Source organism: Melozone crissalis, unplaced genomic scaffold (assembly GCF_028551555.1).
Source record: "Melozone crissalis strain CALT ecotype California unplaced genomic scaffold, PUWL_Pcris_2 ptg000014l_1, whole genome shotgun sequence".
Taxonomy (NCBI): domain Eukaryota; kingdom Metazoa; phylum Chordata; class Aves; order Passeriformes; family Passerellidae; genus Melozone; species Melozone crissalis.
Genome location: NW_026535792.1, coordinates 14,932,170 through 14,946,284, shown reverse-complemented (window position 1 = coordinate 14,946,284; position 14,115 = coordinate 14,932,170). Strand labels below are relative to the sequence as shown.

The window sequence follows — 14,115 nt, the reverse complement described above, 5'->3', positions numbered from 1 at the left end:
GATTAAAGCACATATATTTGTGCATAACTTACTGTGCTCACTGTTATCTATCTATCTATCTATCTATCTCTATATCTATCTATATCTATCTCTATGATCCAGTGACCAGAAAACTTCTTTTGATACAAATTTTGTTCTTAAAAATTATTTAAAGTTTAGGAAATACAATTCCAAGCAAAGAACGGTACCAGAAATACTTTAACACAGCAAGAGATGGATAGAGGACTGGGAAGCAAAAGTGAAATCACACATATTTTTAAACAATTCCCCTGGAAATTTCTTAATGGATCTTTCTTGATTGTAGCAGAGTATCACATATGTGGTAAAAAGTAACATGTGGTGTCACTCAAAATCACAGATTGTTCCTGGGACCTAACTGTGGAAGTTCTGGTAACTAACTAGAAAAGTAAGAAATGTTCACAAATGCTCATTGTTGTTGAAGAAAATTCAGACTGACTACCTTTTGGAAGAAGTGGTGTAATGTTGTAATGGTGTTTGTTTCTTTTTAAAAATCTAGGGATTCTAGGGGCTTTCAGAAATTCTTAATCTAGGCACTTTCATAATCACTGACTTAATTTCTTAATCACTGACTGGAGAACATCTGTGGAAGATTGTGCTGAAACATTTATTGACACTCTGCATTGTCTCTGAATAATTGCTGAATGTATTTTCTGTGCATTTGGAATTGATTAACCCTCTTGCTTGGGGGAAGGAGAACCAGGGTTTGCATTGTAGCAGGTAGCGCTGTGATGTTGAAGCCAGGTCAGAGTTTTAGTTCACACAGGAACAGCACATGGTTTCATGCAGGCTCCTGCACAGCCAAGGGTAACAAAACCTTATTGAATTCCACATCCTCAGACAGTCACTAAGCCATCAATGGAAAAAAGGAAGAAAACCTGTGCTCTTAACAAGCTTGCAGAGCCTACAGGTTAGAAAACCTTATAGAACACTGTCATTGATTCGGTTCACCCAGAATCCTGATCTGTTTTTTCTTATCTTTTCTATATCCCAGTCAATACTCTGCATGAAAAACACTTTTTTTTATAGTCATGAAATGGGAATTCCTAATCAGTACAGATGACAACAGCAATTTTTACATGGATGCAACCAGTTAAATTAGCACTGACATTTGTTGCCCATAAAATGCATGAAATACCGAGTCCAATTTGGTACAATTTAATAAAATTCTAAGGACCTCAATCCATTTAAAAACAAATAAAACCTATTGCTTGATGCACAGTAAAAGGTTTTACAATTATGACATTATTACATAATGGTTCCCAGAAGCACTTTTGTAGCTAAATCCCTGACATGATTTCCATTGCCAAGCCTGCCTTTGAGGGATTTATAAATCTCATTATTTCAGTTCCTACTGTATTGTGCTCTTTGGGAGCATTTGCAGCATGTAAGGACTCAGGTCTCCATTTTGTTCTTCTTGTAGACCCAAAACTGTCTTAGACAGCTCAGCTGGGACACTAATTGCAAAAAATACAAGCAGGCTTTTGTTGTCAAGAAAAATCTGTGGCTGTCACTGTAGGCTTTGGTTCTCGCTGCCAGTGAGCTGCAGTGCTGAGAACAGAGCCTGTCACAAGCTCTGAACAGCAACCACCAAGCTCACATGCACTCACTCCTGGTAGGAAACCACATTATTATCACTATCAGAAATGAAGTCACCACTCATCTTCTGGTGATTAGAACAAGCAGCTCTGGAGCTCAGGTGGCCAGAGGTGAACAGGCAAGATGCTGAAACCTGTTCTGCACTCTCAGGAGTAGCAGTTTCTTGTCACGTAACAGCAGAAGCTGATGACTACAAACTGTAACAACCAGAAGGTTGAGCAATAGAGAACTACTCACTGCTGCTGCATAGGAAGTAACATTGGTTAGCTAAACCCTTATAAAGAAAATGGTCTGGAAAATGTTTTTAAAGAATAAAAGTATTTTCTAATGATTGTTCTTAAAAGTTTATCTAGAATTATTTTGCAGCATGAAAATGTGAAGACCACAAAACGAATTTCCTTTGGTTTTCCTCACCTGTCTGGCAGGCATCTCTCCAATCACTGCCTCATAAGGAGGGGGCAGCTCACTTGGATACAGCATTCCTGGGCTATTAATGGTTACTTCATATAGAGCACCAAATGGGGAATGAGGGAAGTCCAAATGGAGACTTCTACAAAAAAAAACAAAACAAAAAAAAAAACAAGCAAACAATTAGGAAATGGCATTGATTTATTACCTATACCACAGTGATGTAAAGGCATCTCTGAATTCAAAGCCAATGCACTACAAAGAACTACATTCAAGAAATTTATTAGACAAGGCATCCAAAATGAAGCCCTGGTTCACAGGGTGGCTTTAACAATTGTTTTTTATTTAGGATGCCAGCCATTTTTACCAGCCTGCTTTGCCATCATAAACATCCTCAACTGGTCCAAATTAATATACATTAATTGCAATAATTTTCTTTAAAAATTAAATTTCAGACTCAACTTCAAATGTATAATGTTAACTGTGAAAGGATCACTTACAAAGGGATCTTTGCTCAAAGCTCAGACATTGTTATCCTCCTCTTAGTTAAGGTCAGTCATTTCCCTATTGCAGAAATGCTTTAACACAAATATTTGCAGATGTAACCTAACAAGTTTGCTAAACACCATATGCAATCTCTCTGGCAAAGAAGAGCCCAATGTAAGTGAAGGAGATGATTTGGGTTTGTGCTCTTGGAAAGAGCCAGTGCAAGGGCAGGGCAGGGCATCACCTCTGTGCCTCCCCCACGGGCGTGCAGGTGTACTCTGGTGGGTAGTAGGGAGGGGGGGGGATTGGTGGGATGAACTCATCAAAATCCAAGGTCTGGTGCAGGACAGTCCCATGTGGAGTCATGCAGTCAGGATTGGCAGAATGTGGCCTCTGTGGCAGAAACTGGAAATGAACAGGTAAAGTTCCTTCAGATGGTAGAAACATCATCACCAATATCAACAATTCTAATAAAAGGTCAATATTAGCAACCCTGACCAATACCAAATTCATCAATACCCAAGCTGAAATGAAAAAGGCACATTTGGGAGCATAAGAATACTTGTGATCAGTGAGGAGGGTGAGTCAGATTGCCAAAATACAGCACAAGGTTTTACTAAAGACAGAGAGGCTGTGGGCCTCCAGGTCAGTCAGTCTTAGGATGCAGGACACAGACATTTACAATTTAATGTATTTTCAAGAAATATTTCTACATTGTATATTGTTTTATGGTAGCCCCACATAATCAGTTCTATTTTAATAACTGATGAAAAATAGATATAACTGCTAAAATAAATATTTGCATGCTTTTGTTTCCATTCTGAACTGCCTTGCACTTGCAGAGAAAAATAACACAATACCAACCCACAAAACAACCCCAAATAAAACTACCTAGAAACAGGCTACTATATAGACATTGTGTTTTGAATAAAACAACTGGAAATATCCCACCCATTTTTCACTTCCAATGAAGGGGCTGTTTATCGCTATTCTTTATTATTCTTGTAAAATGAAATATTCTTAATAGCTGTTTGTGGTTTGGTGATACAGACACTGCACACTTAAATGTGGTATAAAGCTTATAAGCACTGGTATGAAAGTAAGAAAAACATTTATTCCATATACACATCTCAAAACCCAAAAACAAACAACTACACTGCACAATAAAAAGCAATAATATTGAGAAGCACATCAACATTTGTGACAGAGACCTCATCAGCTTCCAGCAGAGCAGGGATCTAAAGAAGCCATTCCAACACCACTGATACCAGGAACACTCAGAAGTGTTCTGGGAAAGGCCTGAACTAATCCAAGATCAAATATAGACCATCCTGAAGATCCCACAACCCGCACCTGGCTCTATTTGGTCCCCATGGATCAAAGGGGGACTAAAAGACAATCCAAAACCACAGAATGTTTTCTTCTCCAGGCAAGCTTCTGCTCTCATATCACTTTTCTTGGATCAGTAAATTACTTATCTTTAGCTCCTACCTTCTAAAACAAGCCTGCTAAGAACCTCTGCTGAAGGCACATTTCTTTTTTGGGCTGGGACAAGACCTCCTATGTTATGGTACTGTAGGCTCATTACATTGTTTTTTGTTTAAATCCATGATAAAGATTTGGGAAGAAGTAAAATAAAAGGGAAAATGTTTATGCTTAGGAGATCCAGCAAATACAAAGTAAATTACCTTCACTTTTAATATCACAGTTCTATATTTGTCACTTTTTGAAATTTAACTTGGTGTAGCTCTGCTGAATTTACCACATCACAGATATTACACTGGTCTTTTGCGTTTTAAAGCTTGAGTTACATCTCAGTTTTATTACACTCCCTCTCTGTATGTTGTTTGAAAGCTCAGAGCTGTGATAACACAGCACAGCAGAGGGTCAGGAGGACCAGTACCACGTATTTGTCAAATGAAGTATTGGCTGCTGGGCTCTCCAGAGATATTTCCACACATAACTATTAATAAAGAACCTCCTCTGCAGAATTATTTCCTTACATCCTACAGCCAACCAAGGACTTTCAGCCATTGCATTCTCTCATGGTACAGCAGAGAAACAGAGACATGGCATCAGTTTGATTTACTCGTTGTTACATGAAATGTCTGATGCTCTTTCGTCCTCCATGTGAGCTGGGAAGCTGCCATACCAAGTACTATCAGACATTTCTCTGTTTGGCTTACAGGGGAAAAAACCAAAACCCCCACAACTTTCTTGCAGTCATTTGGTCTAAACTCATCTGATCTTTCAACAGCCATTTCCCAAAGTGTAACATAACATGAATGCCAACCATTAAACTCCAAACTTCTGCCCTAAGCAATCATCAGTGTGTTACCATCTCACATACATGGAAGAATCTTTTAGGAAAACAGGAAGCAAGACAAACATCAACATAATTACCTAAAACCTGTAAACATTTATCATAATGAAAACAAATATCTGAGTATGCTGGGTCATCTTTTGTACTCCTATATTATTGTACTCCTTTTGTACTCCTCACTATTTGACTCCACCAAACTCAGGACTGCCCTCATCTTACTAAAACAGTTGATAATTGGGGTCATTTTTACAATCTGGAAACAAAACCATTTTAATTTACAACTTCCTTGACCTTCTCCCAGACTGTTTGCATGCTGCCATGGACCCCAAGCTTTGGTTTGCACCAGAGAACTTGCAGCTCTGTTCCCTCAGTGCTGGAGTTCCCTGGAGCTGGACCCCCTCACCCCTGTCAGAACGGGGCAGGCAAACACAGGGCATTACACAGCAGGTGAACCACCAGCACACACTGTGTGGGACATGACAGAAGGGAGAGGCTTCACATAGGGCAGAAGGGGCTGTGGCTCCAGGAGGAAAAGATCTGATGCTTGGATGCAGCTCAGCTGAACAGCAGAATTCTCTGCATCCATTTCAAGGTCTGGCCATACAAACCATGGGCACGAACTGTGACCAACACTTGACAACGAGCGGCAGGATGGACATGGAAATACACATGTTTGGGGTGTTTATAAACAACACTTTACCTGTGTGATATCATCCTGCTGGAAGGCACAGAAATTAAAGTGAAAAAGGCTGTAAGAGGGAAACTAGCAGGAAATGAAACAATAGCAAATATAAGGGATTACCACAAAGAACAGACATCCTTGAGAAAACAATTGAAAGCTAGTAAGTGGGAATTAAGTCATATTTTATTCCACTCTACGTTGTCTACTCATCTCTGCTAGTCTGCAAAAGCTCATTCTTTCTACAGGAAAATGTATTTTAAATATCTTCAAGAGTTACTCTCAAATAGTGAAGTCTGGCAGGGTTTCAGCAAAGCTTAATACAAATTTCATAGGTTAAAAAAAGACAGTAATAAAATGCAGAGCTGAGAAAGCTGCAAAAACTGACAAATACTTTCAGACAGAAACACACATTTCTGGTATTAGAAGACAGCTGTTATCAAATAATCAGTCTCAAGATACTGATGGCAAACAGGACAGACAACAACAAGAACTGCCAAGCAGAAAATGGGGGTGGCTGTTCAGTGACCAGGATAAACAGGATCAAGTTGCACTCAATATCATGTCAAAAACTGCAGCTCACACCACGGAACAGCTCACACAGTGGGACTCCCAGCCAGCCTTGGGATTGAGCTGATGGCCACTGCAGAAGATACGGATAGAAAATGGTTGCAGACAAAGATCAACAGCATACAGCATTTCTGGTAAATGCTAAATATCCAACTGCATCAAAAGCTTAGCAAAAATTTATTGCTATCAACAGGTACTTGAAACATATTTACTAGAAAGAAACAGAAAGCCCATGGCTGTGGAAATCCAGAAGACTCAACCATTTCTGTTACCCTCCTGGAGCTGTTGGATGCTGGGAGCTTTCAGAAATCTGGCAGGCAATGAAACACAGATCTGGAATTCATGGTCTTTTAGGAAACAGCTGACCTTACGTTTGAAGCTTGGCATTCAGACTATTACACTCACACAGACAGGTATTTCCTCATCTTTGGCCTTACTTTAGTGTGTGAAACGTGTCTGATACTGGATGGGCATCACACAGCCCAGTGCTTGTGCCAAAGGGATGTGGAGCACAAAGCGCACACTGACCACAGAACTCGGTGTGTTCTCATTGGGCATGTCTGACTCGGACAGAGTGGAACAGCCTGATTTAAACAGCCCTCATAGTGAGGACTACTTTTTTTTTTTAATTTTGTCTGCAGTTATGAGGGAAGAGTAAAACATGCTCTCTGCCTGGTTTCAGCAGGGTAAACAAGAAAGCTGTAAAATCCTGTAAATCCACTGCTTGGACCTGCATTCAATACAGAAGCTTGCCATGGCAGCATCAGCAAGTTGTTAGGAAGCAGAGAATTAGAAGTACAAATGCCAGAAGTACCCCACTTCCAGAAGAGGTAAAAGTTTTTGAAAATGCAGTTATGCTCAAGGGGCCATTGCCACAGTACTGAGAATTCCACACAGCCAACAATGGGGCTGGACACCAGTGACCTCTGCCAGCTCCCAGCCTGCAGCCAGACACATCAGCCATCCCTGCCCAGTGAAGAATGACACATCTCTCAGTGTTTGACTTTTCCAGGTGGAATAAACACCATTACATAGACATGTGTAAAATTGTAAAACTCATTCTCTTTTTGTCAGATCAATTTTCCAGCTCTTCACTGAAAGGCTGTCCGTAAGTTGGTCACTGAAGTGATCAGAAGGTATTATCCATGTTCTGGATATTCTGAGTACACTGAGGTAAAAGCTGATGGAGGAGACCCAGTTAAGGAACTGAAGAAAGAGCAGGTAAGAGCTGTCAATGTAATTCTCTATTGGAACTGTTCCTCATGTGGTCCATCCTTCTGCCCAAGGCATGTGAGACTGACAGCTCTGCACCAGGACTCCAGCTGTGGGACCTGCCCAGTGAACATCAGCAAAGTGATTCTGTGCTCTGCACACCCTGCCCAGCACCACTGACCCCATGGAAATGCCACTGCTGGGAGCCACTGCTCAGCAATTACAGCTTATCAACCACAAGTGCCTTGTATCAGTGTGTGCCTGGTGCTCCAAGGGAAACTTATCTGAGTTCTTCCTGTATCTGCATGTAATTACCTCTGTCTTCATATCACATTTATTACATGCACTGTATAACTCCGAAATCAGTCCTTTGGAGACTCCAGAGTTCATTATTCTCATTTCAGTCATTTATAAAAATCTGCTGATTTTTGAGAATGGGAAATAGAAATTTCTAATTGCATATAATTAAATACTGGCATGTTATCCTGAGTGAAAGCTCTGTGCAATACACTCGGGTCTATAATTCTGTCTTCAATTAGCTGTCCTCCTGGACAGGTTACTGTTTTCCTTTTCTAAAACACTGGAATCAGTATCTGCTGAAGGGAAATGTAGACTCTAATTGTCTACAAGAACAGAAGGATTACGGCTGACTCTTCTAATTTGTCCCTAATCTTAAAGGGAAATTATGAGACAGAAAATATTTTGATAAGGAAAATGCATTCAGATTTTTCTGCTCAGTTGTTTCCAGTTGCTGTTCCTAGAACCATCACAGGAGCCTCATGGGCATTGCTCTGTCATATCTTTTTTGAAGCACTTACCATATTTTAGTCTTAAATATTAAATATTCCTATTCTACCAATAAAGTGTTTTATGAAGAATTGTACATTTGTTAAAAATGTCAGAAGATTTCCTAAGGTGTGCATTTATGGTGGGTGTGGGGGAGTATTTATGCAACCATATTTACATTTAGGATTTTTCTATGGATGTACATCATCCCCAATGCATATTTCTAAAGGGAATGTCATCTGGGTTTTACACTACCTTAAGTGAGCTTTGTGCCCAAGAAAGGATTATTTAAGTTTTGATTAGATTAAATTAAAAGCTATGTTGATCTTATGTTATAACATAAGATCAATTCTCACTTAAGCTTCACTCTACAGGTTTTTTATTACTGTTTCACCAGAATATGGGATTAAACAATGCCAGCAAGATTTTACCCTCATAGAGAGATGCTTTCTGTGAGGTGTTTGAGTAGAAATATTAACTACAGCCTATTAAGATAATGACATGCTGAATTATCACTAGGACTGATGAAAACAGTAATTAAACATTACAGCTTGCATGTGTCATCATTACCTTATTTTCTTTACAAAATAACAGATGGTTTTAGGTATCACACAACATGAACAGCTACTAACAGTGATGGTGATAAAATCAGAACACGCTCATTGATATCAGTGCCAGCACTTCTAGGATAAGAAGTGTATAAACATATCAGGAGTGGAAGGAGGACTGGAATAGGTGTAATTCATGCTTTAGCCTGGCCACAGTGGCTGTAATATTTTGTATTTCTTATTTTAATCCAGGCAGCTACCTTTGGAAGAAAACAGGGTGCATTTTCACAGCAGCCATTCATCAGATAAGATGCAAACTGAAACTGCCTCAGGCAACAAATGAAATATCATGGAAGTGACAGTTTGGTTATTAAGAGCGGTTTCTTCACATTACAGAGCCTTGATATGATCCGATTTGATTCACATTTATTTCCTGGAGGGGTGTGCACATAGAAAGAACAATTCTGGGAAGCCCTGTAATGGAGTGCAGCCTTAAACTCTCTAGTGAAACACAACAAATGCCTTTTCAATCTTTAGCCATGGCATCACTTTCTCTTGCAGCTTTAGTACAATTGGTAGGGCTTCTTTGTGTGGGCAAATGCACGTACTTAACACAGTGAGAAAGGCTAAAGTGAAATGAAAATTTTGGGGTACTTTCTAAAACAGTTAACTCAAACAAGGAATAATCCAGAAAAATATATATAATAAAATATAAAGTAATAAAACTACTTGGAAGTATTTTGCTGTATTTTTTCCCTTAGCATGTGTTGGGTAGGACTGTTTTTAAACCAAAAAACACTTCTTCATATTCACCGGAAAATTTAAACTGTGCTTACTACTGGACAGCTTGTGTTTGTGTTTTTAGGATGTTTTTCCTGAAGGCTGGGATGTCAGAGACAGCAGTTTCCAGTAAAATACATCAGCTTGCCTGTAGGAATCAAGACACTTGCTGTATGCAAAAGTCATCAACAAAGCACAAAATCACAGAATCATTGCTGCAAATTTTCTTGAGACTGTTACACCTGCCTTATGTTGCTAAGCAATAAATTGCAATTCTTTGAATTTGCAAAAATTACCATTCCAATGGATTAATTTCTGAGACAAGAACACAGCACAGGAATCACAGAACTGATTGCTCTAATGATCACCTAATGACATCCAAGAAGACGTTCCCTATTGCCTCTTCTTGTTACAGGAGAGCCTACAGAGCTCCTGAATACTGCAGAACAGAGTAAAACCATCAGCACAATAATTAAAACTTCCTCAGCTTTGAGGAGTGGTATCTTTGCTGCTGCTGTCAAACTTCCAACCTGGTACAATCCCGCTAAGAGAAGATGCATCAGTGAAAAGTAAAAGGAAAAAGCACAAATCCAGCTTAACAAGCAAGAGAAAATTAAGTTAATCAGATTTCTGGGTGTAGCAGAGCAAAGGGGAACTGCAGATCATGGGGCAATAGGCTGAAAGTAGTGAAAGAAAAAGAAATCCTCAGGTGAGAGTTGAGCTGGTCTAAGTCAGCGTAGCCCCAGGGAAGTTACGCTCACTTAGGCCTGGTAGGAATCTGGCTCAGCAACCTGAAAAAAGAAAGGAAAAACTGATAAACAAGAAAAGACTGGGATTGAGCAGAAATACAGATATATTTGTATTTCCCTTCTTCTGGGGAGAAGGAAGAAATTTCTTGTCGATGGAGCTGAAAGTGTGGGAGAACGGACAGCTAAGCAGGAAGACAGAAAGCTGGAAACACAAAGCATAGGAAGCAAAAAGAAATAAACACTGAAACCAAGAAATGGCAGCATTGCCAGGTGGGAAAGAAAGTCTTAAAGACATCCAGAATGAGGTGGCAGAGGGAAAAATTATGTACTTTTAGGAATTTGATTTCCTATTGAGGTTACTGCTTCTTGCATATGCCCATCAGAAGCACTTTAATATTGGTCTTGGATCATTGTTACCTATTTGTTTTTATTCCTCTGACATTGCTAAATACCATCAAGTGTAGATCAAGATTCCTGGAATATACACTTCTGGATCACTGCTACCATTTTTCCACTAGACAGACAGATTTTTCAAGGTATTATAATCTCTTCATCTCCCCATCATTACTGCAAGGTGAAAAAGTTCTTTAGTCAATGGGCATTATTGTAATATGGAGAGGGAGAGTGTATGAAAAGAAAGAATAGCCAGAATACAATAAAGACCCTTTACCATTTAAAATAAAAGTGTCATCAGCTGAAGCTGAACATTAGTTCTGTTAATTGTTTCCCATCCATACTAGTGTTATTAAATAGCACTGTTCACAAGCCTCTACAAGCCAGCACAATATGCATACACAGAGCCCTACAGCAAAAATGCATTTATGTTCTATTTACAGTAATTACCTAAACATATGAGCCCAACTTATTATACCCATTTCTATGTGAAGCAAACACCAGATCCCAGACTGAAGATATTCTTTAACTGGGTTTGAAACCCAGTGTCTGGAACCTTGTCTAGAAAGGGCAGCCTTATCTCTGTAATTCATGCACTTAAATCAATACTCATGGCACCCAGTGTATTTCTAATTATTTATTTCTTTTTAAAACAACTGTGCCTGCATGGGCAGGCTTTACAACATTTCTGTGTTGTTTAAATGGTTTTCAGCTGACTTGCTGGGCCAGTCTTTCATCCATGCAAACTTTTCCAATGCCAGATGTACAAATGGCCAGTATTAGATTTGTGTGTGTGCCCTCCTTTATTAAACAGGACATTCCCTAGATTAATCAGCAATAGAGCAAGGTTGCAAGCAGTGAAGCTGGACTGAAAAATACAAAGGTTTTAAAAATTTTTTTTGTTTTTTTGTTTTTAACATTGAAACCTTGTGAATCCCAACACTCATTTGGAATAGGAAAGCTGCCTTTGTCCAACCAAAACAAGACAGCATCCTGTGATGCAGCTGACTGTGCAGAAGACTAATGATCCTTTTTGCTCTTGTTTTGAACACAAATGCTACTCTGACTGAACATGTTTGCCTTATGAAAACACAATTATTGGCGCAGGGCTTTGAAAAGTTCCAGTTTTGAGCTTATAGTTCTCATACTCTGTAGTTCTCATAGGAATCTAGTAATGAAAACCAGCATCTTAAAGCTAAGTAATTGGTCTGGGGAGTGTGGAAAGTGGAGATAATATACAAGTGATGACAGCAAATGTAACTGAACCTCGTTAATCACCTCGTTAACAAAAAGAAGAACTCCCAATTGCAAAATCCTGATCATACACTATAATACATAAACATTGAAGCACAGCAGCTCCTCATGCTGCATACATCTATATGCTATGTTTATATAGAAGTATGCAGATAGAAAATACACCCATGTACACACACATTCTAACACTACACAGACACACAAGTAGGCTGAAGTTTATAAGCAAAGAGTAGCAAATGAGCATCCACAGAGAAGGACACTGTGCTGTGCTGGACAAACCCTGGGTTGCCACTGAAACGTACTCACCATTTGCAGGAGATCAGAAGAAACCATCTGCATGCAACACATTGCTGTTGCCAAAGCACAGACAATGGTGGAGATGATATTGAGAGCGCACACACTGAACAACAGGTCCTGCAAGAGACAGCAGCAGAATATCATCTCTTATCTCAGGGACACAAAGCACAGGAAATGCTTGAGGAATTTGATAACAAACACTCTCAACTGCTATCCATGAATAAGGTCCCAAATAACTGGGTAGAACTCATTTAGCTTGTAATCTTTTTCAGGTAGCAATCTACAAAGGCAGCAATTACAGAAACAAACATCTTCCCTTCCCCAGTTCTCACAACACATTTGCTATTAGATATTTCCTCAGAAATATTGGTATTCAAATTTCCTTGTTCGCCAAAAAGACAAATTACTCTTTCACAGTCGACTCCAAGCTGCAGCTATCACAAGAAAGATACTGTAAAAGACATCTCTGATTAAAAACTACATGCAGAAATATTATTGCTTTGAGTAGTTGAAATCTACAACTTGGGGTTGTGTGTTAAAAAAATTCTAGTATGAAATAGAGACTTATCCTGTGTCAGAAACTCAATGCATTTCTATACATGAGAGAAAAGCAGTGATTACCCACCCAGATATTTCACCTTCTACTGATGAATTGAGTGCCTATGGTCATATTGTTGGCTTTGTTTTTAGAGAACAAGAAGTTTAAAATAGAACAGAGAATATTGGTTTAACAAGTAGAATAAAAGAAAATAAACATTTGAATTAAAATGGAACATTTTTAGAGCAATGATGTCACTAAAAATAAAGCCTTTATCTCTCTTCCAATCATCAGATTTGTATTTACTTTCTCCACAGCTAGTGAAAAGAAAAGAATTGTGTGTGCTGGCAATATTTCAAAACTACTACAATCCTTGTACAGAAACTGCATAGCTGCTGGGGCTCTTGTGTGGCCCAGTTCTCTGAATAGCCAGCAAAAGCATTTGAGAAAAAGCAGCACAGAGAACAGAACAAAATTGCTACAACACAGTGAGTAAAACCACTCTCTGTGTAAAGAACATTCCATAGGGTCTAAGTTTAACAGAGTATTTCATTCACTGCCAATGCATGAAACAACTTCCACGCTATAAATTGCTTTGTTTTCCCCAACAGTTCTGAAACAAATGATAGAAAGGTGCAGATTTACCCCTGCCACTGTAATTGTTTGCTCCTCAAGTGACCTTCATTTGAAGATGGAAATGCCAGCCATGGGAACCAGGCAGACAATAAATGGCCCAACAAGTTTTGGCCATTTAATAACTTACACTGAGCCAGATTTGCTCTGGTTGATCTGGTCAGGAGTCGTCTGCCTTCTTGGCCAGCCCCTCAGCCAGAGGAATAATGAATCAGCAGCATTAATAGCAAAATACTGGAAGGGCCAACCACTCAGTCACTGACAGGAGGTGATGCAGAGGACTCACTCAGAGTCATACAGACCCACTTAGAGCCCTCAAATGCAGGTAAACAGACAAAGAGATCCCTGGAGACCCAATTAGTTAACAGTGCCAAAAAAGGGAGGTTGAGGTCCTTCCTGTTCTGCTTTCCATATGCAAACCTAGGTAAAGAACACCAAGGCAGAGACAAGATCTAGGGTAGAAAATAGGATAATTTCCTAGCAGGAAGAAACATGATCCATTGCCTACAACAGCCATTTAAATACAAAAAACTTAGCCAATTTAAGTGCATAACTTAACATCATTTATGCTAAATAATAAAATCAAAGTTCCAAATTAGGATGCAGTGTCTCCAAGACCCTCATACACCTTTACACGTCCCAGGACAGACTTAACTGTGTCTCTAAGTCTCATGGCAGATGTTTTTATCATCTCTTCCTACAGACCCCACAGCTTCATCACTATTATTCACTATTCCAGTGTTTATTTTTACCATCAGTGTCCTGGTTATGTCCATCCCACAGATGAAACCCATGGCTTCTTTTCTTCCATAGCTCTTGAGAACAGGCTGTTACACAGCAGA

The 14,115-nt window shown here is 39.3% G+C and overlaps 1 protein-coding gene across 7 annotated transcripts in view; it reads right to left on the bottom strand.

The window, feature by feature from the left end:
• ENTREP2 (endosomal transmembrane epsin interactor 2) overlaps positions 1-14,115 on the bottom strand; it is an 87,187-nt gene that overhangs the window by 8,289 nt on the left and 64,783 nt on the right. For 2 of the 7 annotated variants that reach the window (XM_054273031.1, XM_054273035.1), the window contains exons 5-8: positions 12,112-12,219; positions 5,535-5,597; positions 2,756-2,916; positions 2,032-2,167 (exon numbers count right to left, since the gene is read on the bottom strand). In XM_054273031.1, the coding sequence (XP_054129006.1) occupies positions 2,032-2,167; positions 2,756-2,916; positions 5,535-5,597; positions 12,112-12,219 (468 nt within the window). The remainder of the gene's footprint in view (positions 1-2,031; positions 2,168-2,755; positions 2,917-5,534; positions 5,598-12,111; positions 12,220-14,115) is intronic. The other 5 variants (XM_054273032.1, XM_054273037.1, XM_054273033.1 and 2 more) reach the window with 4 other exon arrangements.